Below are 25,603 nucleotides of genomic sequence, written 5' to 3' on the forward strand. Positions count from 1 at the left end.
TCTCAATAGTTCAGCCCCTGCTGTTCCCCTGTGATAGTGAACACAAGGTCTTGCCTGTCTCAGGGCCTTTGCATCTGCTCTTCTCTCTTCCTCCCGAATCCTCTGATTTCTCACTTCTGAATCCTCTGCAAAGATCAAAGTTCAGCCAAACATCATCTCCAGTGTTCTCTGGCTACCAGTCATTGCCCTCTATCCTACTCATCTCTGTCACACTGCCATGTTTAGGCCTGTTATAATCTTGCTACTCCAAGTGTGATGCAGGAACCAGCAGCACCAGCATGACTACCTCCAGCTGGACAGAAATACAGAATCCCAGACCTCACCCCAGACCTACAAAGCCAGAATCTCCATTTTGATAAGATCCCTGGTAGGTTTATATAAACATGAAAGTTGGAAGCACTGATCAGGCTGCACTGACTGCCTTAACTGCCCTGTACATTGTCTGTGTCAACCCACAGTACGACGAGCTCCGTGAGGCAGGGACTCTGTCCATTTCCAGCACACTACTTGGCAGGTGGCTGGCGCTCAATACATATTTGATGAATGAAAGATTCAATCTAACTTTCTCAATTAGTCCATGAAGAAAGAGGCTCAGAGAAGTATTTGGAAGTCACACAGGTTCTTGTTAACAAATCCAGGGCAAAACCAATCAAAAAGTATCTTCCCGCCTGTGAAAAGAGAGAGAGAGAGAGAGTGTGTGTGTGTGTGTGTGTGTGTGTGTGTGTGTATAACACAGCATAACCTATAACTTCCTCTGCTATGCGGCCTGTATAGGCTTCTGGTATTGATGACAATTAGTTCTTCGTATTGTACTCTGTCATTTACAATCTAGTCTCACATACACTGACCTATGTGGAATCTTGCCCAGAATTAATGTCTTTATGTTTTCTTTCATTAAAAACAGAGGAAATGGTAAGCATAGACAACAAATTGTGGAATTTCTTTATTAATGGATTGAAAGATCACTGAAAAAGCTAAAACAAAGAAGAGAAAGTAAAAGTTTTCATAAGATTAGCTGTCAAGGAATCAATTCAGTGTAGGGGACAACTCTTTGGCCAGATGAGAATCAGCTGGAAGTGAGTAGTTGACAGTATTCTGAGGGCGTCAGAGGCAACCCAGGAGGCAAAGGTGAATTTACAAAAGTGATTCCTAATTTATTTTAATTATTGTTATTGGATTTACATTTAGTTCAATGGACAATTCTTCCTAATTAAAAGATCTCTTTCTATGGTTGAATTTTGCTTGTCACTCACAGGTTACAGTTTAGCTATTTCTGGCTCTTAATTGGCCTGTCACAAATGAACTATATCTTGAATTTGGTGCCCTCTGATCCTGACATCTGCTTGATTTGAAATATATATTCTCTGGAGCCCGATGTGTTCATCCCAAACAGTCTGAATCTTTCCTCCCACTAGGGTATGTATTTAAATCATTGGTTGTAGACAAGAAAGGGACCTAAAACAACCCAGCCCAGCCTGCCCCTAATATAGGAGCCCCATATAGTGTCTGGGCATCTGATCATCCATGTATTCTTTTTTATTATAATAAAATATAAATAACATGAAATTGACCATTAATATGTAAAACAAGCATTTTAAGTATATACTTCAGTGATATTAAGTACATCTGTAAAAGTGTGAAACTGTTGATACAACTGCCTATTTCCTGCATTCTTCCATCATCGCAAACAGAAACTCTATACGTATTAAATAATACTTCTCCATTCCCCCTCAATTCTGGGTTATGAGGTTCTACCTCTTTCCCTGTAAGAATTTGCCTATTCTGGATTTCCATATAATTGGAATCATATATTTATCTTTTTGTGCCTAGTGTATTTCATTTAGCAAAACATTTTCAGGGTACACTATCCTGCAACATGTGTCAGACCTTCATTCCTTTTTATGGCAAGAAAATATTCCATAGTATGTATATACAACATTCTGTTTATTTATCTGTTCATGGACAATTGGGTAATTTCCACCTTTGAGCTCTTATGACTGATCCCACTGTGAACATTGGTATGCAAGTGTCCATTTGTATCTCTGTTTTCAAGTATTTGAGATACACTTTTTACCTTTTGAGAAACCACAAAACACTTTCCAGAGTGGCTGTACCCTTTTACATTCCCACCAGCATTGTACATGGGTTCCAATTTTCCTACATTCATGCCAACTTTGTTATATTTTTATTTATTTATGTATCTTTCTATTTATTTTTTTATTTAATGGTTGTCCTCTTGCACATGAAGTTGTATCTCAGTGGGCCCAGGTGTTCTTCAGTTCTTTCTGTACTGGGGAGCTTAATATAACACCAGGAAGCCATTGCAGATCATTTTTAGTTGCTAGGTGATTGTTTTCATCCACCACTAAATCTGTCCGCTATCTACTGAGAGCACTCAGCCTTGGTTGCACATCAGAATCACTGAGTGCTTAAAAAAAATCCAATATTCAGGCTGCAAGCCACACCAGTTAAATCAGTGTCTTTGTGAGTGAGGCCCCAGAATCAGCATTTAAAAAATCTCCTTGGAGACTCTGCAGCTAGGGTTGGAAACCTCTGCTTAAAGCCCACTCACTGATCCCTCCTAATCACAACCCAGGCATTATAAGCTGTGACATCTACCACTGATCCCTCTCTGACAACCCCTATGCAATAGCCAGCCTTCACGGGCAGTCCTGACCTCCTCACCCTTCCAGATTTTCTCCCTAAGACTGCATGTACCAGTTGGTATTTCTCATATTTTCATGTGTATCTGTTTATCATCTGCCTTCTGAGTTGCTTCTTGCTGTTTCCCTCGGTCATATGATGCCCACCATGGAGCAGGTGCTCAAAAAATAATGTTGAATGAGTGAGTCTGTAAACCTAATTTTTTTTTTCAAATGACAGTCCTTCAGGTAGTTTAAAAAAACAGCTTTGTCTTATCCCTGGGACTTCTCTTTACTAGATAAAATCTCCCATATACTTTCAAGCAATTTTCAAAAGTGTTGAAAAAACAAACCTCACCATTACGAACATAATCTGTCTTTCACTCAATCAGCAAATAATAGAGTATTTATTGTGTACTACATATACCTATGTGCTACTAACACCATAGACTAGATATTGTGCCAGGCACTGGAAGAGTGAAAAAGATAACCAAAGTCTGGGTTGGGGTGTACCTCAGTAGTAGAGCCCTTCCCTAGCACACACAAGATCCCTGGGTTCAATCCACAGCACCAAAAAATAAAAGTAACCAAAGTCAATATGTGGGGGTGATAAACAGAAATAATCAATAAAAAAAGTCATTTCAATAACAACAAATGGTATAAAGAAATGAAAAATGTTTGTTGGCAGTAGCACATTAAATGTGAGTTGAATTTGATATGAGATCTGAATGACAAGGAGTAGTCAGTCAATTAAGGAGCACTTGAGAAAAGAAATACATCAAATACAGAGACCTAATGGTGGGGGGCAATGGTTAGAGGGACTGTGAGTCAGAGCCTGTAAGCAGCACAAGGAAAAGAACCACCATCACCTCTTTTGTTGGATACTTCACCTTACTTGATATGGCCTAAAATCAAATAAGTTTTTCCATGGCCACATTACCCTTTTTATGTCTTTTTCCACATTTTATTAAATCTTCCCTGTCCAATATTTGTACTGTTGATAGTTGGCACTTAAATGTGGAAGGGTGATTTAGGTGAATATACCTTTTCTTTTCATCTGTATCCCAGCCCTAGATATTTAAATTAATCAATCTGTAGAAACCCTTCTTAGCAAATTGGAGGAACTTTCTCATTCTCCAACCACAGTAAGGCTGGTTTCTCATCCCATTTGGCACTTTGTCTCCTGTGCCTGCCTAAAGGAAGAAGTTGGACCAAAGCCAGGGCCAGACTTGACAGACTGCTGCCCTTGAGGGTCGGTGCCTACCTTGATTTATCAGCCAAAGGAGTTCAGTAAGAACAGATAATCCTTCATGTCTGGACCTTGCGTTCCCAGTGGTGGGCTCCCAGGACGAGCAGCCTCTCCCAGCCTCTAATGTGTTCTGACAGCTCAGATCCCCTAATTTCCCCCACATTTCCCAAATGTGGGGTTTGGGTTCAGGAGTTTTAAGATCCTTTGAAGCTTCATTAAAACAAACATTTTATTAACACAATTAAAATAAAACTTTTTCCTGTAACGTTGGAATAACCTGCAGATATTATACTTTCGTTAATAGAGGTCACTCACTTCAAGTTAATAAAGCAAGTTTTTTACTTAGACCGGGAAGGAAGAATTTGTAAATTAAATCAGATGCTGAAATTGATGAGAAAATAAATTTGAACTGTAAAAAAGTGACATCTGCTAGGTACCAAGAGAAGTGGAGTTGAGGGCAGCTGCAGAAGCCCCTCAGCTCATTGGTTGGCTACTGTCTGTCCTCTGCACCTCAAAGAATCTGATCTCCTCTCCTTGGGGCAGCCCACTTATGAACAGTGGCTTCTGTGTGGGCTGGACTCGGGTACTGAAAACAGAGTGACCCTTGTATGCATGCAGACCCTGGGTCCAGGTACAGTCATTCATTCATCCAGCGCCATCCTTCCTTCATCTGACAAAAGTGAATGACACATTAACTATACAGCAGTGAATACAACAGCTGAGGTCTTGACTTGTGCAGCTTATAATATAGTTGGATTAGACATGTGAAACAGTAATCATCCAAATACATTTCTGAATACCTGCTGAGGTGTAGTCTCTGAAGGGAAACCATGAATTATTATCTGATGGAGAATAGCTGTGCAACCATTGGCTAGTGTGTTCACCTCTTTGGCCTCATCTCCTCATTATATAGAAGTTAGCCAGGATGGCCTGTCCACTGATGGGTTCAGACCCTGGCATGTATTCAGTGCATGATAAATGTCTGCTGCAGCTGCTTCCTGAAGGTCAATGAGGAAAAGACAAGTTTTCTTTCCCATGTCTCAGTCCCCAGCAATTCTTTGTGTTTTTGTGTCTTCCAGTTCCAAGGAGGGCTTTGGTTCATTGGAGAAGGTCTTGCTGCTCACGTTTCTCTCGGCAGTCATCCTGATGGCCATCCTGGGCAACCTGCTGGTGATGGTGGCTGTGTGCAGGGACAGGCAGCTCCGGTAAGCCACTCCAGGGGACCTCCTGGGGAAACATGAGTGGAGTTCTGGAATCTCCCTGGAGAGCTGGGTCTCAACATTTTCATTGTAATTATGAAGGAAAAAGTTCACGTGAATAGGGAAGAGGGATGACACACAATCCTACAACTCTAATATCTCCAGTATAAGCACTGTGGTGTACCATCTGTTTCCCTGTCATGGCTTTTAGTAGTTGTGATCACTGTATACACAATTGTGGAGAGCACATTGAATCTAAGCCCCTGACTTTACCAGTGGTTCTGGGAAGAGGCAGTTGTCTAATGATGGTTCTAGATTTAAACATGGATCTTCTTATGTTTTTACTTCATTATTACCACCCCTGCCTACAATTAGAATCACCTAAAACGCTTTTTTTTTAAATGTTACTATGTGGTGTAATTATGTCCCATGCAATATTTTGGACATACTTATAAATATATTATTAAGATCCACATTGAACTGGGGTTTTTATCTGAAAATCTTTGTGAGGAGGGAGATAATAAGCAACCAAGGTCTATGAACTAATGGAACTGGGATGTAGCCAGGAGCACCAAGATGTATTGAAATGCACTGTGTAGTTCTTGTGTGCAATTTGAAGTCAGAGCCACTGAGTCACCAAAGGGGACACATGACACAGTTCCTTTCCGAGCAAGGCCAGCACTGATCAATAATGATGCGAATGAGGTGTAAAAACACAATCCTGACTGGTGGTACAAATGTGAGGCACACAAGAGTCAGTCTCAGGGTGGAAAATGGTCGAATTTGCTGTTTGTAAGGGGAACACATTTCGAGGGTCCCTAAGAATGCCCTGCTCGGGGCTAAAGTGAGGATGAGATGTAACTGGGCCAGTAATTGGAGAGAGGGAACCCATGCAAAGACCCTTGGAAGGGAGGATGCAAAGAGTGACCAGAAGGAAGAGGGGGAAAAAAAGGGCTTTTGACCTGAGATGGGTCTGAAGAAGTCAGAGAGGCCGGACCACTCAGGAACTTCTCAGCGTATTACAGAAGAGCAGATGAGCACACAGAATCTCAGAATATGTTAAATGTGTGACTTCTTTCCTTTTCCTCCCTCCTCTCTCTCTCTCTCTCTCTCTCTCTCTCTCTCTCTCTCTCTCTTGTCTCCCTTATACTTTTTCACTCACAGGAAAATAAAAACCAATTATTTCATCGTATCTCTTGCCTTTGCGGATCTTCTGGTTTCGGTGCTGGTGATGCCCTTCGGTGCCATTGAGCTGGTTCAAGACATCTGGATTTATGGAGAGATGTTTTGTCTTGTGCGGACATCCCTAGATGTCCTGCTCACAACGGCATCAATCTTTCACCTGTGCTGCATTTCCCTGGATAGGTAAGGGGAGAGCAGGGTGTCTCGTGGAGCTTGGGTATGGAGGAAGTGACCTTGTGTATACTGGACAATGTCTTTTCTTCTTCTCTAACTTATTGCAAGAAATGAATCTCAGAAAGGCAAATTTGGTTATTCAATTATTCATTCAATTTACAGAGGACCCCATTTTAGACAGGCAGTTTCTAAGGTTCCGCAGATCTAGATATTAGAAAGACCTAGAACCTGCTGCAGAGCACTTACCAGATATCTAGATAGCAAAAGATACTAGCAGTCATGTTTACCCTATAGCTCTAAATTCTGTACTTATGGCATGAACAAAATTCTAAGGGAACCAATTGACAAGAATTAAGGCATCTTAATGAAGATCACCTTTAAGGAGTGAGGGGTAGGGTTTTGCCTTAGGTATGTATGTCAAGATGTGGTTGGACATTTTTCATGGACTCAGCATCATGAACATGTGCTTGCTTATCCTCCCCAGAGTGGCCACTGCACACAACTGTAAAAGATTTCCCATTGTCCCTATCAGTGGCGTTTGATGGAGTAATTATTATTGCATGCCAAATGGTTTGGAGGACATTGATTCAAGGAAGCATTTTCCTGATAGATGAAAAAAATAACTCAGAGTCATCTACCCCTGCTGGGAGGTTATGCAGTATATTATTAGCATGCAGTGTATTATGTAATGCATAATCAAAATAAAATGAAAAAAGAAAAAAAATAATTAATACATCTGCCTGATGGGCAGCTGAACCAGTTCCAAATGATAGTGCCTTATATTTGAACTTGACCATTCCCTAAACTACATCTATGTAGTAATATCTATGCATGTGCATGTGATTTTGGAGTTTCATTACCAGAAAACTAAAGATGATAATAAAATTTCCAATAATTACCTGTTTTGGGTATCCAGGTCTAGAATTTCATTTCTATTGCATAATTTTGTTCTTTTTCTTCATATTTGACTTCAGGAGGTGTAATGAGTTGCATCTCTGCCTCATTTGTTGGAGATTTTGTATATTTATCACTTGTATCAGCACTTTTTGTTTTCCAATTCCTACTTATTTTTATTGAATAATAAAGGCAGAATGCAATTTAAAGGTCAGATGATTCCAGGAACATATGTTTCTAGTCATAGCTAAGGATGTAGTTTCCAAAAGAAAGTGTGGGGTGCAGATTCCACGCATTCCCCATCTTGGGATAGATCACTGTTTCTTTATTTGAAGACTAGGAAAAGCTGTTGGCCAAAATTATGGATTGTGGAATACCTAAAATATTTACCTTAAAACAGTAAAATTATAACCTTCCCAGAGAATTATACTGGGAGAGGGGGTGTTGATAGGGACTGAAATCAGTACAGAGAACAGCAGATTCATCTGGTCTCAGGACATCTGCTCATTGATTGGAATGGGAAGCATACTGGCCTGCTCTGTTTAAATTGCTCACTTTTCTTCTGCTAAGAACATATAGTTGAAGGTGCCTAAGTTACATGCTTGTATAATGAAACTACACTGTATGGCTAGAAATAAAGACAATGGTAAAATCAAACTGCCAGATCCCTCACCTGTCATAGTTTGACACCGTGTTTATTTGTTTTTACAACAGTTCAACTTTAGACAGTGAAAGACTTTTTAAAAGCAGTTGGCATATACCACATGAAAGTTTATAATATAGGAAATAAAATGTGAGAAATAAAAAAATGCATGGATATCTTGAAGATAACCTGCATGTATGATTGTTGCTGAAATGAACAGTGAGACTGAAAGTATCAGAGGAACGTAGAAAGACAAGGCTGGGGGTACAGGATGGCTAGTGATCACTTTGAGGATTGGGAAAAATCAAGGGTAAGAAAATAAGCCATGGAGGAAGAAATGGGGGAAGTATGGGACCACCTGGAGCAGAGTGTTCATTCCAGTAGGATATTAATAACGGTAAGATGATCCCTCCCCTCAAAGAACTTGCATTTGAAATGAGATATTGGCAAATAGCCAGTAATTATGTAAATGTTTACTTAGATATTTGACAAATGCAATTGAACAGAGTGATGGGCACATTCTCTTTGTGAGCACTGCTGCAAAAATTCCATTTCTTTCTCTGATAGTGGACATTGAACACTCCAGTACCATAAGTGAGATGGGGTCATATAGCTCTGTTTTGTTTTGCTTTTCTTTGGGAGCCTGGGAAACTTGTCATTTGTTTCCAGTGCTCCCTGACCCAAGATTGATACTCTTATCGGGCTGGAGGGTTTATCCTAAATATTGCAAGGCAGTGTTTTAACTTGGAAGAGTATGGTTTTATCATCCAGTTCTTGCTGTGTGCCTCCTTGTCTGGTATCTGAGCAGGGCCTGGCTGTGGCAAAGAACACAAAGCAAGTGTCTCATTGAGGTGCGATGTCCTCGCTAGCCATGAGATTCTTGGCAAGACATCCTGTCTTCTGGGGTGACTGATGCAGGGTAGTACCTTTGGATCAAGAACACTCACTTTGGGTTCCTAATTCCATCCAAATGAGTCTCCTGGATCAAAGCAGAATGCAGAACTCTTTCAATATGACACAATGCCTTTCTCCAACTACTGTTCTCAGTCCCTTGTTCTTCCTTGGCACGTTGAGAATTGAATCCTTTTAATGAAAGCTTATTGCCTCCTTAAAAATTATTTTCAAACCACAACTAAAATTAATGCTTCTACAGTATGGATCATGAGAGGTCAAAAACGACATTAAAAACTTTATAGTGTAGTTGACGTTTTGAAATCTGAAGTTCTGTGGTTAATGAAAAAACAGCCAAGTAGCTGTACTAGAACATTGCTTTAAAAGTGGAATATTGGGGGTGGGGTTGTGGCTCAGCAGTAGAGTGCTCACCTAGCATGGGCAACGCCCTGGGTTGGATCCTCAGCACCACATAAAGTAAATAAATAAAGTAAAGATATTGTAGCCAACTACAACTAAAAAATAAATAAAGAATTTAAAAAAAACAGGAGCTTATTTTTAAAAAAATAAAATGGAATATAGTGAAGACATTAAAAATCATGAGAAATAGTGTGTGTGGAAAGAGATCATAGGTGTGTCACGTGAGAAAAAGCAATTTTCGGACCTAAATGTTTAACATAATTCCACTTTTATAAAATAAATATATAGATGAACATTTAGGAGTAGTGGTGGGGGAAGGGAGTGAGGTGAGGGGAGAGAAAGAGAGATTGAGAGGCAGGGGAGAGGAAGGGGAGTGAATTTCCACCAGAGCATTAAAAGCTAAAGTTATGAGGGGGTGAGAGGAGGGCATGGTGTTGGCCACGTTGGATGGTCAATGGCATTAGGGCTGACTCATTATTTTTACTAATTTTTAAAATACACCTTTAAACTTCAATTTTCCCTTTGGTTGACCTTAACCTTCTCACATAAAAGTGCACCCGGACTGGACTTTAGCTACAAGTGTTCCTGGGGCGTCACATTCCTCAATTCTTTGAGAACATTCTAACTTCAGTGCTGGGAGTCCCCTGTGAAGTCAGAGCAAGGCAAAGAGCACAGGATCTTCCTGGGTAATGTTTTCTTACAAAATACCCCTAAAATACTCCCTCTGAGGGAGCCCTTATTATCTCCTCTGGACAGATTTCCTTCACATTCATTTTTGTTCACCCATCCCACAACTCACATTTGATCTATTTCATCTCTTTTCTAATAGTCACATTAAAAAAAAAAATCTTAACTCAAAATGACACCTGAGCATAACATGTGTAAAGATATCTTAGGTTTACAAGAACATAAAATGTCCCCAGTTCTCCCCCATCACCTCCACAGCTGCATGCCCTGAAGTGACCACTGTAAATTGTAGCACTTCATGTGCATTAAGTGGACTTGTTATGTGAGTATATTTCAAGTTTATGTTTTAAGTAAGTTTTTAAAAAGGATTTTCTCTTGGATATATGCCAATGAATTGTGTGAAGAGAGTGTCCTTACCAACGTGCTTATCGGATAGCCTATCAGTAAGGCCTCTTTTCAGCAACAAATGACTGGAACTAAATTGATTGGTTCACTCAACTGAAAAATCTGGCAGACATGGCTATCTATAAAGAGGGAAGCAATGTCAACAGATTTCACTCTGTCTCCTCCTACTCTGTGTCTCTATCTTGCCTTCTCTGTCTTCCTCTCTGCTTCCTTATATCTATATCTTCTCTCTTTTTATCTGTCCTCTTTGTCCCCATTCTGTTTCTCAGCTCTGATTTCTGTTGGATTCATTTTCAAGCTGGATTCTTCCACCAGGAAAGCAAATAGCTTAGGGAACATGTCCAAAACCATTCTCAACACATAAATGCGTAGGACAAGAAACCTAAATGCTGTTTCTCAGGGAAGAACTTTGGTTGGCTTTGCTTGAGTCACACCTGCCATTTTTAGCCAGTCACCATGGTGTTGGGATGACACATTCTGATTACTGGGCAGAGGTGAGGCAACATGACTTTCAGCTGTACAGAAGCACATGACTTGGAAGATTGACAGTTCCCACAAGAAAGAGGGCTGTTGGGCAGACAGGAAGAGCAGATGCCAGCTTCTGTTAGGTGAGTGAAGTTCAAGAGATATTTTTCTGGAGTCTCCACAAAAAAGACAGAGATGTGCCATCCCCAGGTTTGCTCTACATTAGACCAAATACCCCTCCATCTTTCCACTGGCCTCATGTGCTATGTTTTTCAGACTTAACCATTCTGATTCCCTCTCTTTGAACATGCTGCACTTTGTCCTATATTTAGAATCAAATGAAATTGCCTTTAAAAAATACTTTTCTTCATTGAGGATGCTGTTCTGTGTAAGCATTGCAAGATTTTCTTTGTGATATGTTCAACCGAATCATCACTCTCTGGGCAGTCCAGAAACTTGATGTGCTTTATCTGCAAAATCCTCCACCAGGTTCTTCAGTCACAGATTTTCTTTGAAAACAGGTTTACATATAAAATGTCTGATTCTGACTCCAAGGTTGCATATTTTATCCTGTGCTAGATGTAAGTGTGTCTACATTTCTTAATGTTCTCCCTGGAGTATAGCTCAATTTTGTAATGTATAAATGAAAAGTGTCAGTCATGGTGAACTCATATCACACAATGACATTTGTTTTCCCAATAGAATTGAGTATATTTCTGCAAGAAAAGCATATTAAAGGTTTCTTTTCCTCACACATTCTTTGCAGGCAGGTTCATGCTTTGTATGTAATAGTAGTATTTGTTGGATTGAATTTCAGGCCAGAGGATCTGAACTGGTATTTTTATATTCATTTCATCAAATATTTATGGAATGCTTACTAATTGCTAGGAGCACTTCTGGGCACTGCAAATATAGTGGTGAATGATTAAAAAAAAAAAAAAAGCTCTGAGCCGCAGAGCTTTTAGTCTAGTGAAGAATGCAGAAATAGGAAATAGGTAATTGCAGTAAAATTACTGATCATTGAAATAGAATAAGTCAAAAAAGCTGGAGCATGCTGTCTCCACAGCAGGGAAGGCTCCTGAGGATGTGATACTGAAGCTGGGATCTGTGGATGATGTAGGTACCTGTAAAGGAAGGGGCAGGAGAGGGATTGTTAGAGGAAGCAGCATGTGAAAAGATCCAGAAGCTTTTTCAGTGATACCTTATGAACTAAAGGCTAAATTCTTAGCTTGGTTTTCAGTGTTTTTCCCAATATGTCCTCAGTTTGCTTTTCCTACCTCACCTCCCACCCATGAATGAGCTATTATCTTCCCCTAAGTTATGTCTCTTCATAACTCTGTGCCTTGAGTCCCTTTTCTTTTCCCGGTGAACATCACCCTAAATCAGTTACTCAGATAAGATGTGTCACCTTCTACAATGACTGAATGGCTTCACTCTCAAGGACCTGTCTTTTCTCCCACTGAGCACCCTCGGAGCATTGAATATAAGCAGAGCATCTCAGTTTTGTTATCGGTTCCTTTGCCTGTCTCACCCCAGAGTATGAGCTCCTTGGGAGTTGGCCCATCTCATCCACTGCTGTGTTCTATTACAGGCACACAGTGGATGTTCCCAGAATGTTTGTCTGAGTGTGTAGAAGGCTCCGAGGTATGTCTTGTACTTGTTTGATATGACTCTAATATTAGTTTTTCTATATTTTTAATAAGGAAAGTGGTTGAGAAGAAAGCTTGGGGTGCTAGACTGCCTAGATTCCATCCTAGTTTGACCAGAGGTATAATCTTGGGAATATTACTTAAATTTTCAGGGTTCCACCTAATCTGTAAAATTGTATTCATTTGTAGTATCCCCCCCACACACACAACTTTGTGAGGAATAAATAAATGAGGGTATGCAGAGCAAATAGACCAGTGCATAGCATTTAGTAGCCCTTCAACTAACATTAGCCACAAATATTGCTACATTATTGCTTTCCTTTCCAAATGCAGATTCTTAGAGACTGCTATTATGGCTCTTGCCTCACAGCTGAGTGTTAAGTCTTCCAGCCCTGGGAATCTCCTCTCTTTCCTTTAGAGACCTCACCCATCTTATTTTTCAACTGTACTTTGCTCTTGGTCTCTCCTTCAATTTTGCCTGACATTGGTCTCCAAGGTCTTATCTCTACCTGCCTGTTAAACATCTTGCCTTAAGCATCTTCCTGGTCTCTCAAATCCAATGCTCAAAGTGAAAATTTCCACTGTAAATTAATATCCTCTTCCACTTTGTGCATCAAACTGCATCTATTAGTCATCGTTTTGTCATTTAAATGCAATTCTTTGAGGTCATCTTTTACTTGTCCACCATGATCACACCGATGCCAAATAGCTGCTATATTTCCATAAATAACTTTTAGATACATCCTCCTTCTTTTTATTCCTTTTCCCTATTTCTGAATTACCACAAAAAGGTTTTTCATTATTATTTCTGAATATTATCTGATCTTCCAGGTTTATTCTTAAATACGCCTTTTTCCTGTGTCTTCAGGAAAAAAAAAAAAAAATCCTTAGGCATTGCATAACATCTCTCCTCTTCCTAGATGGAATTGTTATCCTCTGGCCTTGTCCCACTTCTCAGTATTAGAAGTACAGGGACTTTGGAAGTTGTGTTTTAAGGCCCATTTCTACCATATCCTGGTTGTATGAACTTGAACAAATGTATTAAACTCTCTGATCCTCTGTTTCCACATGTTTGAAATGAGCGTGTTGAGAACTGCGTTGCAGAGTCATTGTAGGAATTTCCTAATCTGTGAAATTCTAAGGCACACTATGTGGTAGAAGATATTTTCTGCCTCATAGTGTGCCCTCAATAAGTTGGTGGTATGTGTGCAGGAGTGGTAGTAGTTGTAGCATCAGAGAATAAAATGAGCAATTGCAATACAATTAAAGAAATGCAGTGTCACAGACAAGGTCCTCCACTAAAACAGGGCAGAGATTGGGAACAGTCACTGCTTTCAGGGCCAGAAAGGGTTTTCCAGGGCATGATACCACTGAACTCAGTCTGGGAGAATTATTGGGATAATCAGTCCGTATTTGCTGGCAGATTAATCAGTTCATAGGCTACAAAATATACATCATTAACCTAGGTAAACCCCTGCCAAGATGTTTTCAGATATTTGTGGCAGATTATCCATTTTCCTTTAGTAGTTCAAGAAGACACCTTTCCTAGCAGCTGACACTCCTCTTGTAAGTTCTCTTATCGTGAATGTCCAGAAGAATATTTAACAGAAAGGACACGGTCAACATTAAATCTGCAGATTGCACAGGGGATTGAGATTCCTGCAAATACCCCATCTCACATCCTCCATATCTCTAACAAAGTGACTCTCCTCCTGTCTCCCCAACCCTATGGTTTTTCCATCCTAGAAACCAAGGTTCTGCCTCTGCCCTTGGATACATTCTCAGCCCCCTTCCTGTCCCTGGCTCCTGGTGAGTGCCCCTACTGACAGCTTGCCAAGCCTGGGGACCACAGGAAGAGGCCTTTAGTTCTCTCTTAAACCTACTGCTGCTTTTCTCTATTTTCTACCTCCTCAGAGGGAAATGAAAAAAAAAAACGAAAATATAATAAAAGCAAATACCAAGAGCAGAAAGGCCAGTTTCTTCATCCGGAGTCAGATCTGCCATGAAACATGCTGGGCTATTGCCTGGAGGAAGAACTGATGTCCAGCCAGTGAATCCCACCATTACCCAGGCGATATCTGACCTGCCAACCCCTGCTGGGTGATCCATCATTATGTAACATCAACCTCCAAACTTAGAGACTTAACAACCGTGTATGCCTTTCATATCCTACACAAGCAACTCCTCTGCTCATAGCACTTCACCTTCAACTCAATTCACCTTTTTTTCCTTAGAGTCCACTATTGGGAGAGATGTTAAACCAAGTAACATCAATTGTATTTGTTAGATAGTGTGGAGATCCTAGTTCCAAAATGTATTTTGGAATATAATTTAAAATGCAATTTATAATATTTATGAAATAAATATGTATTTGTTGCATGTGTATGTGCAAATATATGTGTGGAGGGAGAGTGAGCAAGCCCTATGTGCTAGGAGCTTCCTGTGTTTTCAACTATAATTAGATCAATTCGCTCGCTAAGTGAATCAACAAGGTAGGAATAGTTCTCCCCACTTATAGATGATAATGTATCTTCGAGAGGTTAAGTGTCTGACCACAGAGTTAATAAGTAGTTAAGTAAAGATATAGTTAGTTCCCAATTGCAAAGACACAAAGTTGACTGCTGAGATCGCTGACAGTTCTGAAAGTATAGGATTCCAAGTTGTTCTCCTTGCTTCTTCTGTCTTTTCCTGTAGTTGGGAGGGCAGGAAGTGAGGAGGTAGAATTTTCTTTAATTGTAGGAATAGCAGGGAATGGATTAGTATAGAGCTTAAAATACTCAGCTGTCTTCTAAGAGTTGTCAAAGTAAATTGTGTCCCCAGAGACGTTTAAAAGCAATTTGATCACACATTTGCACATGGCTATAGTTGGGGAAGCTGGTAGCTGATGTACAACAGGGATTTTAATGAAGTTTTATAAGCAATACTTTGAAATGTTTTGCATAAGAAATTACTTTGTAAATAACCTTGCTACAGTTTAGTAAATCCTGGCCATCTGGAAACTTACCTGTCATTTGAATATTCATTTTACTACTTCATAAAAGTTTTTTAGTTAAAGAAGAATGGAAAATGTCCCATGGTGAACAGACCTTTATGAATTAATATGTTCTGAGATGAGATAATTGCTTTACCTGCTCAACACTGTCCATCTAGCCTGCAAATCAATATTTTCTTGAGAATTTGTCGTAATTCAGCTAATTTTGACAGACAGTAGTGTTGATTGAGATGGACATTTTCTAGTTCAAATAATATTTTTAACTCCTTCTAACCTAGCATTCAAAACTACTAAGATAGTGGGCTTTGGAGTATTGTCCCCAATCCACCAGCAGAAGCCTTACCTGGGAGCATATCAGAAGTGCAAATTCTTGAACCTTGCTCCAGACTTATGAGCAATCTGTATTTCAACAAACCCTCCAAATGATTCTGATACACAAGAAGCTTTGAGAGCCTCTGCTCCAAGACCTGCCCAGCCTGTTTAGGTTTAATGCCTTAAAACCCCTATGATCCAGCTCACTTATACTCTGTTTATATAGTATGTGGACATATGAGTATGTGTGTGTATGTGTATATATATATATATATATATATAGAGAGAGAGAGAGAGAGAGAGATACATACATATATAGATATATACACTATATAGATACACACACAGCTTATATTTGTTATATTTTTTATGTGCATATTATATCATATATATATATATATATATCATATGTAAATTATATCATATATATAATTTTATTATCCAGGCCTTTCTGCTGCCTATAGCACCTGGATTTCACTTTCTCCTCTACCATTGTTTTCAAGTCTCTAAAAATGCAATTTAAAAGACATGTAGCTATGTAGATGTGACCTGTTCTATCTCTAGATCATGAGTTTGAAGACAACTTCAGCAACTTAATGAGACCCTGTCTCAAAAAGAAAAAAAAAATAATAAAGGCTGGGGATATGGCTCAGTGGTTAAGTGCCTCTCAGTTCAATCCCCAGTACCCAGACACCCCCCCCCCCCAAAAAAAAAAAAGTTGTGATGGTATGGTGTATGGTGGAAGGTGATCTTGTAATCTTCTCTGTAGGATTCCCCAGAGTATTGTGCTCCTCTTATGGCACCCCACTCCTTTTTTTTTGTTCTTCCTTTATTTTTTAATTTTTTAAAAAAATTAAAATTTTTTACAACTCTTATTACACATATATACCACAATTTTTCATATCTCTGTTTATATGACACCCAATTCAAGTCTTTATACATGTACTTTGGATAATGATGTCCATCACATTCCACCATCCTTTCTAATCCCCTGCCCCTCCCTTTCCCTCCCACCCCTCTTCCCTATCTAGAATTCATCTATTCCTCCCATGCTCCCCCTCCCTACCCTACTATGAGTCAGCCTCCTTATATCAGAGAAAACATTTGGCATTTGTTTTTTTTTTTTTTTTTTTTTTTTTTTGTTTTTTTTTTGGATTGGCTAACTTCACTTAGCATTATCTTCTCCAACACCTGCAAAAAAACATTTACCTGCAAATGCCATGATTTTGTTCTCTTTTAATGCTGAGTAAAATTCCATTGTGTATATATACCACATTTTTTATTCATTCATCCACTGAAGGGCATCTAGGTTGGCTCCACAGTTTAGCTATTGTGAATTGTGCTGCTATAAACATTGATGTGGCTGTGTCCCCCACTCTTAAGAGATAATGATATGTTATAGAACAGAAAGGATATGGAATGTTTACTAATGTGAAAATCACCTCATCTAAACCAGTGATTCTCAATTCTCAATCCCAGCCCTATTGACCTATAGACCAGATAATTCTTTGTGATGGGGAACTTCCTTATGCAGTATGGACTATTTAGTAATATATTCCTGAGCTCTACCCACTGGGTACCAGTGGTATCTACTTCCCAGTTGTGATAACAGAAAACTGTTTCCATAGATTGCCAAATATCTCCTGATAAGCAAAATACTTTAGTTGAAAGCAACTAGGAATATTTTTACCAGCAGAGAGTAAGACTTTAGAGGAATGTAAACGTTCTCTTCAGATGGCTTTAAGACAAACATGTAGAAAAATAGTTACAGATAGAAATTTTAAATTAAACCAGAGGGTAAATTGGAAGTTACATAAAGTCGATATTAGAGGTAATTTTCTTAACTTCAGGACACCTAAAGTTTAGAGTATACTGTGATAGGACTTGGTGAATTCCCAGTCTCTAGCCAATTTACGCAAGCTTGGATACACCCTTCGTATTTGTAGAATTTGGTATTTCATAATTCTGAGCATCCTTTAAGTCCTGATTTTTTTTTTTGTTTGTGTTATTTTTAGAGTAACTTTTTCAATAATTAAATCTCTTGAGGATTTGGGAGAGACAGAGGAATGAGGTGACAGAGATTTTGTTCTGGTCCTTGAGGCAGACTGCCTGGGCCCAGAGCCAGATTGACTCTTCTTACTTCTGAGATCTTGGAAACATTCCTGACCCTTCTATTTCCATTTCCTCATCTGTGAAATGGATGCAATTACAGTACCTCCCTCAAAAGGAATTATGAGGATTGAATAAGACAATAGTAGAGCCTTTGGTAAAGAAATCGGTAGTAGCTATGATTTATTAACTCAGCCAGTGTGCTTTGGCTGACCTCCCAAACCTTGCAAATTTGACTAGCAACTTCTGTCTAGTTGTGGTGTGTGTGTGTTGCAGGGGAAGTTCATGATGGGACTTTTTTGTTTGTATTGTTAATAACAAGGTCAATGCAAGCCAAATATAGAAATTAAAAAGCAAACACAATGAATAAAAAAAATATTATTCAATTTCTATCTAGACCTTGTTCTGTCAGTAAATATTAGTACTTTAAGGAAGCTCCCTTAGTCAGCTAATACTAAGACTCGGTTTTTATAAATTATTTTATCCAGTGGTGTTCGTGTTCACATACTTAATTCCAGTTCTCAAGTGAACCTTTTCTAGATCCTTTGCTTGAAAGCAAAGATCGGAAAGATATGAGGAAAAATATTGAGAGGATATGAAGTGGCTTATTTAACATTGCTGTCTCAAAGGTGTCAAAGCTTTGGTAAAAATCTTGAACATTTAAGTGGATGTATAATTTGAGCTTCAGATAAAAGCCTAATATTTTATATGCCATGCCCTAAAAATCATATTTATTGTAAGAGAAATAGGATGAAGATGTAGAGAAAAATTCAAGTAAAATGTATCTAGACATGATTGCATATTTTTTCTGTGTATATCCTTTTATAGCAATCATAATTTGGCCAACCTAATTTAAATTTAAATAAGATTCTTGTCTCCCTTTTAATCATTGCTGATTTTTAAAGACAGAGATAAAGGATTTTCCCATTTTTTTTTTTTTTGTCAACCTACCCCAGATCATGCAAGAATAATTTCCTAAACTGTCTGGGTGAATGGACACTTCTGTTCTGTATCTCACCTGAGTTCCCTATGGAAGGAACTCTCTAGGCAACTTTATTGCAGGCATTCATTGTCCAGAGAAATGATTGCATGTATAAATGTATAGAGGATTGGTAAACTGAACTCTATATCCATAGCATGCCTCTCAAAGTTGAATTGAAAAGAAAACATATCACCACTTCCTATTTCTCTGTAGCAACAGCTCCTAGTAATGTAGATAATGCAAATTGGAACAGAACAACTTAGCAGAATACTGAGAGATCTCATTGTTCATGGAATGTTTATCATGCCACAGGAATCGGCAATAACCTTGGCCAAGCTAGACTTAGAAACGTCTTTCATGGGCTGAGGCTGTAGCTCAGTGACAAGAGTGCTTGTTTTGTACATGTAAGGCACTGGGTTCAGTCCTCAGCACCACATAAAAATAAACACAAAATAAAGGCATGCTGTCCATCTACAACTATAAAATTTTCTTTTTTGAAAGAAAAGACTTTCATAAAAATGTTATGAGCACCAGTATAATCATATCTTCTAAAGTTCTCTTCTGTAAATTCCATGTAAATGTGAACATCCTTTGAAATCAAAATAATCTCCTCAAGTAAGATATCTTCCCCAAACCCACTTACTTTCTTGCAAGATATTTAATTTAATCTTTTTCTTGAAGTTTTGGGTCTTTGTGACATTGGAGGTTCAGCCACAATTTCTCAAGTCTGCTCTTTTCTCAGTATCTTGGTACCTGGTTTCAAACCTCAAAGGTCATAAATAACACAACAACAAAAAAGGCACCTGTTCTTCATTTATTCCTCTGTTGCTTCTTTGGAGTGGTAGTTGAAGGATAACCTAAGCTATCATCTGGAAGTGTCTTGAATGAAACAAGAACTTGTTTGAAGATATGAAGGACATATCTGGCATCCAAAGCCATCCGCACTCCTCTGTATGAGGCAGGGCCTGGGGTTGCAAGCAACAGACTGTCTTTCAACAATGGTGTTTGTGAAAGTTGTCATAACAAGGGTCAACAAAACTGATGGTTTAAAATAACAGAAATCCATTATCTCTCACAGCTCTAGGGCCTTGAAGTCTGCAGTGAAGTTGCACCAAGGCCATGTTCCCTCTGAAAACTTTAGGGGAGGACTCTTCCTTATTTCTTCCTAACTTCTAGCATCCACATTTGATATCTCTTGAGTTGTTGATGTATCACTCCGCATCACTCTGGTCTTCTTCCTTCACAGGGCTATCTTCCTTCTGTGTATAACAGTGTTCATGTCCAAATTTTTCTTTCTATGACAGTGTCAGTGGAATTTGATCAGGGCTTACCCGAATGACCTTTTTTTGACATCCTCTGTAAGGATTCTAGCTCCAAATAAGGTCACATTGCAAGGTACTGAAGGTTGAGACTTCAACATGTTTTTTGAGGCAGGAAGAACACAATTCAATCCATAACACCAGTTTAAGCAAAATGGAATTTATGGGTAAGATATGAAATTGTTTATTTAATTGATGAAAGGAGAAAAGAATGAGAGCCTGAGAAGAAGCAGGACCATAGCTGCCCAAAGGTCCAATGGGCAGGAGCTAATCCCCAGTCCTGCCCAGAGGCTGCTGTGGAATGTGGCCACAACACTGGCTTCCCATCTTTGTCATCTCCATGACACTGAGTCCCAGAAGATGGTCTGATTGGGTTGCTCCTTAGGTAGAAAAGTCAGAATCCCATTATTATTCCCAGTAATACTGCAAAAGAAAAGAGTTAATTCCTAAAGGATTTGAGATACTATTACTAAGAGCAAAGAGAAAGAATATTAAGTAGACCCCCCCACACACACCCCAAGCAGGAAATGAGGCAAGGGGCAAATTTACAAAAAAAAAAAAAAAAAGGCATCTTTTTTATCTATTCTAAATCTGTCATTAATTCTATGTTAATAATAAACCTCTAATGACTGTTAATGTCACCATTTAGAAAAGTCAGCTACCCAGCTATATTTGCCTTTCTTATAATAAGAATATGGAGGGAATTCTAGCTCATCGTGATTCTTTCCATTACCAAATGGTCTTTAATTCTAATTTGTGACCATGTCAGTTTTGCAGTAGAAAACCTGAGCTCCTGAACAAGCCCCTCTCCCATTCTTTTCCCCATTGTTCAGGTTCTCTGGTCCCAATCAGCACACCCCACATGGCATGCTGGCCAGGCAACGCTTCCTGCAGGATATAGTCAGCAGCTCCTTGAGACCCTAGAGGGAAGGATAGACTTTGTCCTTCCCAGCTCCAGAAAGATCCAGCTCTCCTGCTCAAACTCTGGGCTCTTTCTAATCCACCCTCTCTCCCCACCCATCCTACCACCACCTCTTCAAAGAATATATCCATTGTTATATTAGTTATGCTTTGAATTAAAAAAAGAAGAGGCGGGAAAAATTAACAAAGTGAACTGCATAAGATTAGGGGCATGTGGGGGTGGCTTATTATTAAATAGTACAAAAATCTTTCATAAAAGGCTTCGTCTCTAGCCTGTCTTTTTGTACTTATTTTACGACTCTTCCAAAGAGAAGTAGTTGATCTACCATAGTCTTGTGCATGTTGGCAAATTCCTTACCATGCCTGGGCATAGAAGGGGTGGTCTCTCAGGGTGAAATATCATGTAGGGGCATAGTATCTGGGAGATAGAGAAGAGGGCTCTTTGTGAAGCAGATTCCACCTGTACCTGGAAGTAGGAAAAAAGTGCTGTAGAGAGGATGTGGAATCAATAAAGGGTGAGCAGTGAGTCCCAGGAGGATAGGGGTTCTCAATCAATATGTAGAAAATGATGGAGGAGACAATATTTGGAATTTTACATTCTTGGCATCAGAGAAACAATTAGATTGGCTGTCCCAGAAGTAATGCATGTGAATTCTGTTCATGATTCATGGGCCCAAACCAGTCACTTGGTTCCCCCAACTTAAGGCCAGGAAGTGTATGTGCCCCTAAGAAAGACATAGAACATACTTAGCAAACAACAGCAATGACTCCTGTGGTCACATGCAGACTCCAGGTGGCTCCAACAGGCTCTGATTCAGAAGACTCTTGAGCTCTGCATTTAAAAAAAGGCCTCCTCAGGTGAATTCTGATGCAGGGTGAGGAAGGGAGAATAGAGAGGAATCCCTGGACCACACTTAAAGAATGCAGACATAGAATACCTCCTCAGTGCAGGCAGGTGATAAGAAGAAGGGAACAATAACTAAACTGTGGAAGCAACCTAGATGCCCTTCAATAGATGAATGGATAAAGAAACCATGGAATATTATTCAGCGGTAGAGCACTCGCCTGGCATGCGCTAGGCCCTGGGTTTGATCCTAAACACCACATAAAAATAAATAAACAAAATAAAGGTTTGTATATCACTAAAAAATTTTTTTTAAAAGAGAATAAAATTATGGCAGGTGAATAGATGGAGTTGGAGAATATCATGCTAAGCAAAGTAAGTCAATCCCTAAAACCCCAAAGGCCGTGTCAGGCATGGTAGCACATACCTGTAATCCCAGTGGCTTGGGAGGCCAAGGCAGGAGGATAGTGAGTTCAAAGCCAGCCTCAGAAACAGCAAGATGCTAAGCAACTCAGTAAGACACTGTCTCCAAATAAAATACAAAATAGGGCTGGGGATGTGGCTCAGTGGTCTACTGCCCCTGAGTTTAATTCCCAGTACTCAACAAAACAAAACAAAAAACCCAAAGGTTGAATGTTTTCTCTGATAAGTGGATGCTGATCCGTAATAGGGGAGGGTGTGTGGGGAAAATGGGCAAAGGAAAGGGCGAGGAGGGGAAGGGCATGGGGACAGGAAAGATGGTGGAATGAGTTGAACATCATTACCCTAGGTACACGTATGACTGCACATATGGTGCGACTCTACGTCATGCACAACCAGAGAAATGAAAAGATGTGCTCCATTTGTGTACAAAGACTAGAAATGCATTCTGCTGTCATGTACAACTAATTAGAACAAATACAAAAAAAAAAATTTGAAAAAAAGGAAGGGAACAAATTTGACATAGGACAAAGCCTGGGTCCCTCAAATTGTAACCAGAGAAGCTACGATGCCTGGACTTGCAGCCCAGATGGCTGGGCAGAAGCTCCTAAATGCCCAGGCATGAAGATATCTTTGAAACTGTGCCTGAAACTGAGAAGACCCTCAGATGTGTCAGACATCTCCAGATAATGGGTGATCAAGTGGGATGTGGAGCCACTCCAGGTGACCGTTCTCAGATGAGATCTAAAGTATATTTTTATGAACATTGGCCATATGTTAACATATATTATCACATAATTGCTTATTTTATTTCCTCTGTTCTTTTCTCCTCCCTTTTTCCCTTCCTGTACTGTCTGCTCTTTCCTTTATCTCCCATTATTCTCCTTCCTTCCTTCCTTCCTTTCTTTCTTTCTTTCATTCTTTCTTATTTTTATTCTTTGCTTCTGTCTCCAATTCTTCTCGTCTACTATTTCCCCTTCTCTACACCCCTCTCTTCCCCTCCCTCTGTCCCCTCTTCTCTCATCTATTCTTCTCCCTACTCCTTCCCTTGCCCATGGCCCCATCCCCTCCATTGTCTCCCCAGGTATTATGCCATCTGCTGCCAGCCTTTGGTTTACAGGAACAAGATGACCCCTCTGCGCATCGCATTAATGCTGGGAGGCTGCTGGGTCATCCCCATGTTTATCTCTTTCCTCCCTATAATGCAAGGCTGGAATAACATTGGCATAGTTGATTTGGTGAGTATCCACACAAACCCCGCAGGTTTACCATCTGATAAAGTTTGCTTGGAATTTTCAATAAATAATACTAAGCTGGGTGAATGCTCAAAGGAAGAATCTGACAGTAGCCTCAAGGACAGTTTGTTTAAAAGCTAACATTTTTGAATGCTTACTGACAGAGTCTCCTCGACTCAACTTTAGTCATGGTCTTCTGAATTTTCTTCACAACTAGTCCTCCAATTTTAGTCTTCATATCCATCTTTACATTGCTGTTTTAGCAAGAATCTTGTTAAGTTGACTTAGCCAGAATCCTCTGCCCTCAATACTGGTCAGGTCCTTCATCCTCCATCATCCATAAGTGACATGTGATCACCCTGGCCTGGCTTCAGGAAGAATCCTGTTATGTTGGTTTAATTAGGATCTCCTTTACCACTGATATTTCCTCTTAGTGATTTTTCCATCCACTGATTCTCACCCACCATGCTTCTTGGCTATAAATTCCAACTTTTCCTTGATATGTTGGTGGAGCACAATCTCTGTCTTCTACTGCACAACTTGATCATGGTGGTCACTGTTGAATTTTCATAGGGGGTATTTTTGGTGATACCTGTATTTATAACAACCCTAAAGCATAGTGCTAAAGTGCTGGCTAGTGTTTCCAAGGGCATGAGCACTGTGATGTGAATTATAGGAAAATATGCGTGTGTTAGGTAAACTTTATTCAGGACATTTATTTATTTATTTATTTTTGGTATTGAGGATTGATTCCCAAGTACTCTACCATTAAGCTACATCCTCCCTGCCTTTTTTTAAAAAAAAAAAAAAATTGTTCTTTTTAGAAATACATTACAATAGGGTGTATTTTTACATATTATACATACATGGAGTGTAACTTATTCTAATTAGGATCCCATTCTTGTCCCAATTTTTGAGACAAGATCTCACTAAATTGTCAAGGCTGCCCTCAGACGTGCAATCCTCCTGCCTCAGCCTCCCAAGTAGCTGGAATTATAGGCATGTGCCACCATGCCAAATGCCTTAGCACTGTAACAATATCATGAATAATCTTTTCTTTAACCTTGCTATATGCTAAACAGCACACTACTTTACATATAATCCTAACAGCATTGTTTTGGAAATAGTATAATTTTTTCTCCTCTTACGGATAACAAAACCTAGGCTTACAAGGTTAAGTAGCCCTCTCGATGCTGCACAAATTGCAACTAGTGGAACAGAAATTCAAGGCTTAGCAGTCAGATCCCTGGGTTTGTCATATGTTCAGAAAAGTCTTTGTCCCACTTCACATTGAGAGTCTATATGGCCTCCACTGACCTGAAGAGGATATTTCATCTGGATGGAGGCTGCCAGGAAATGAAGAGAGCCTTGGGGCAGAAACTGAGAGCACTTAACCCTGAGCCCAGCTCCATCACTGTTCTCAGTGGGAAATAGTGTTTGCCAGGTATAGGAGGACATGTGACCTGTGTGCCAGGCATTTCCCAGCCCTTGTTTATGGATTTATCATAGAAACAGAATCAATTATGTGTGTGTGTGTGTGTGTGTGTGTGTGTGTAAATAGACAGAAACAGTAGAGAGAAACACAGAAAGAGATTTATGATAAAGAATTTGCTCATGTGGTTATGGAGGTTGACAAGTCTCAAGATCCATAGTTAGCAAGTTGGTGACCCAGGAAAGCCAATGCTTCAGTTCAAGATCTAAGGCAGGAAAAAAAAAATATGTCCCAGCGTGAAAGCAATAAGGTAGCAGGAGGTTCCTCTTATTCAGCCTTTCTGTTGTATTTGGGCCTTCAACAAATTGCATCGGATTGTATGAGGCTTCATGTCGGGGAGGACTATCTGCTTTATTCAGTCAACCGTTTCAAATGGAAATCTCAGCCAAAAATATCCTCATAGCCAGAATAATATTTTACCAAATGTCTAGGTACTCTGTGACCAGTCAAGTTGACACACAAAATGAACCATCTCAC

At 39.5% G+C, this 25,603-nt stretch overlaps 1 protein-coding gene across 1 annotated transcript in view; it reads left to right on the forward strand.

Annotated features, from left to right (window-relative positions):
* The first annotated feature begins 383 nt into the window (after positions 1 to 383).
* The window catches only part of Htr4 (5-hydroxytryptamine receptor 4), a 96,285-nt gene continuing 71,065 nt past the window's right edge, over positions 384 to 25,603 (forward strand). Inside the window, exons 1-4 of the mRNA XM_071612799.1 lie at positions 384 to 514; positions 4,971 to 5,096; positions 6,255 to 6,455; positions 23,484 to 23,637. Of these exons, the coding sequence (XP_071468900.1) occupies positions 384 to 514; positions 4,971 to 5,096; positions 6,255 to 6,455; positions 23,484 to 23,637 (612 nt within the window). The remainder of the gene's footprint in view (positions 515 to 4,970; positions 5,097 to 6,254; positions 6,456 to 23,483; positions 23,638 to 25,603) is intronic.

This window comes from Marmota flaviventris, chromosome 5 (assembly GCF_047511675.1).
Source record: "Marmota flaviventris isolate mMarFla1 chromosome 5, mMarFla1.hap1, whole genome shotgun sequence".
In the NCBI taxonomy this organism is placed as follows: domain Eukaryota; kingdom Metazoa; phylum Chordata; class Mammalia; order Rodentia; family Sciuridae; genus Marmota; species Marmota flaviventris.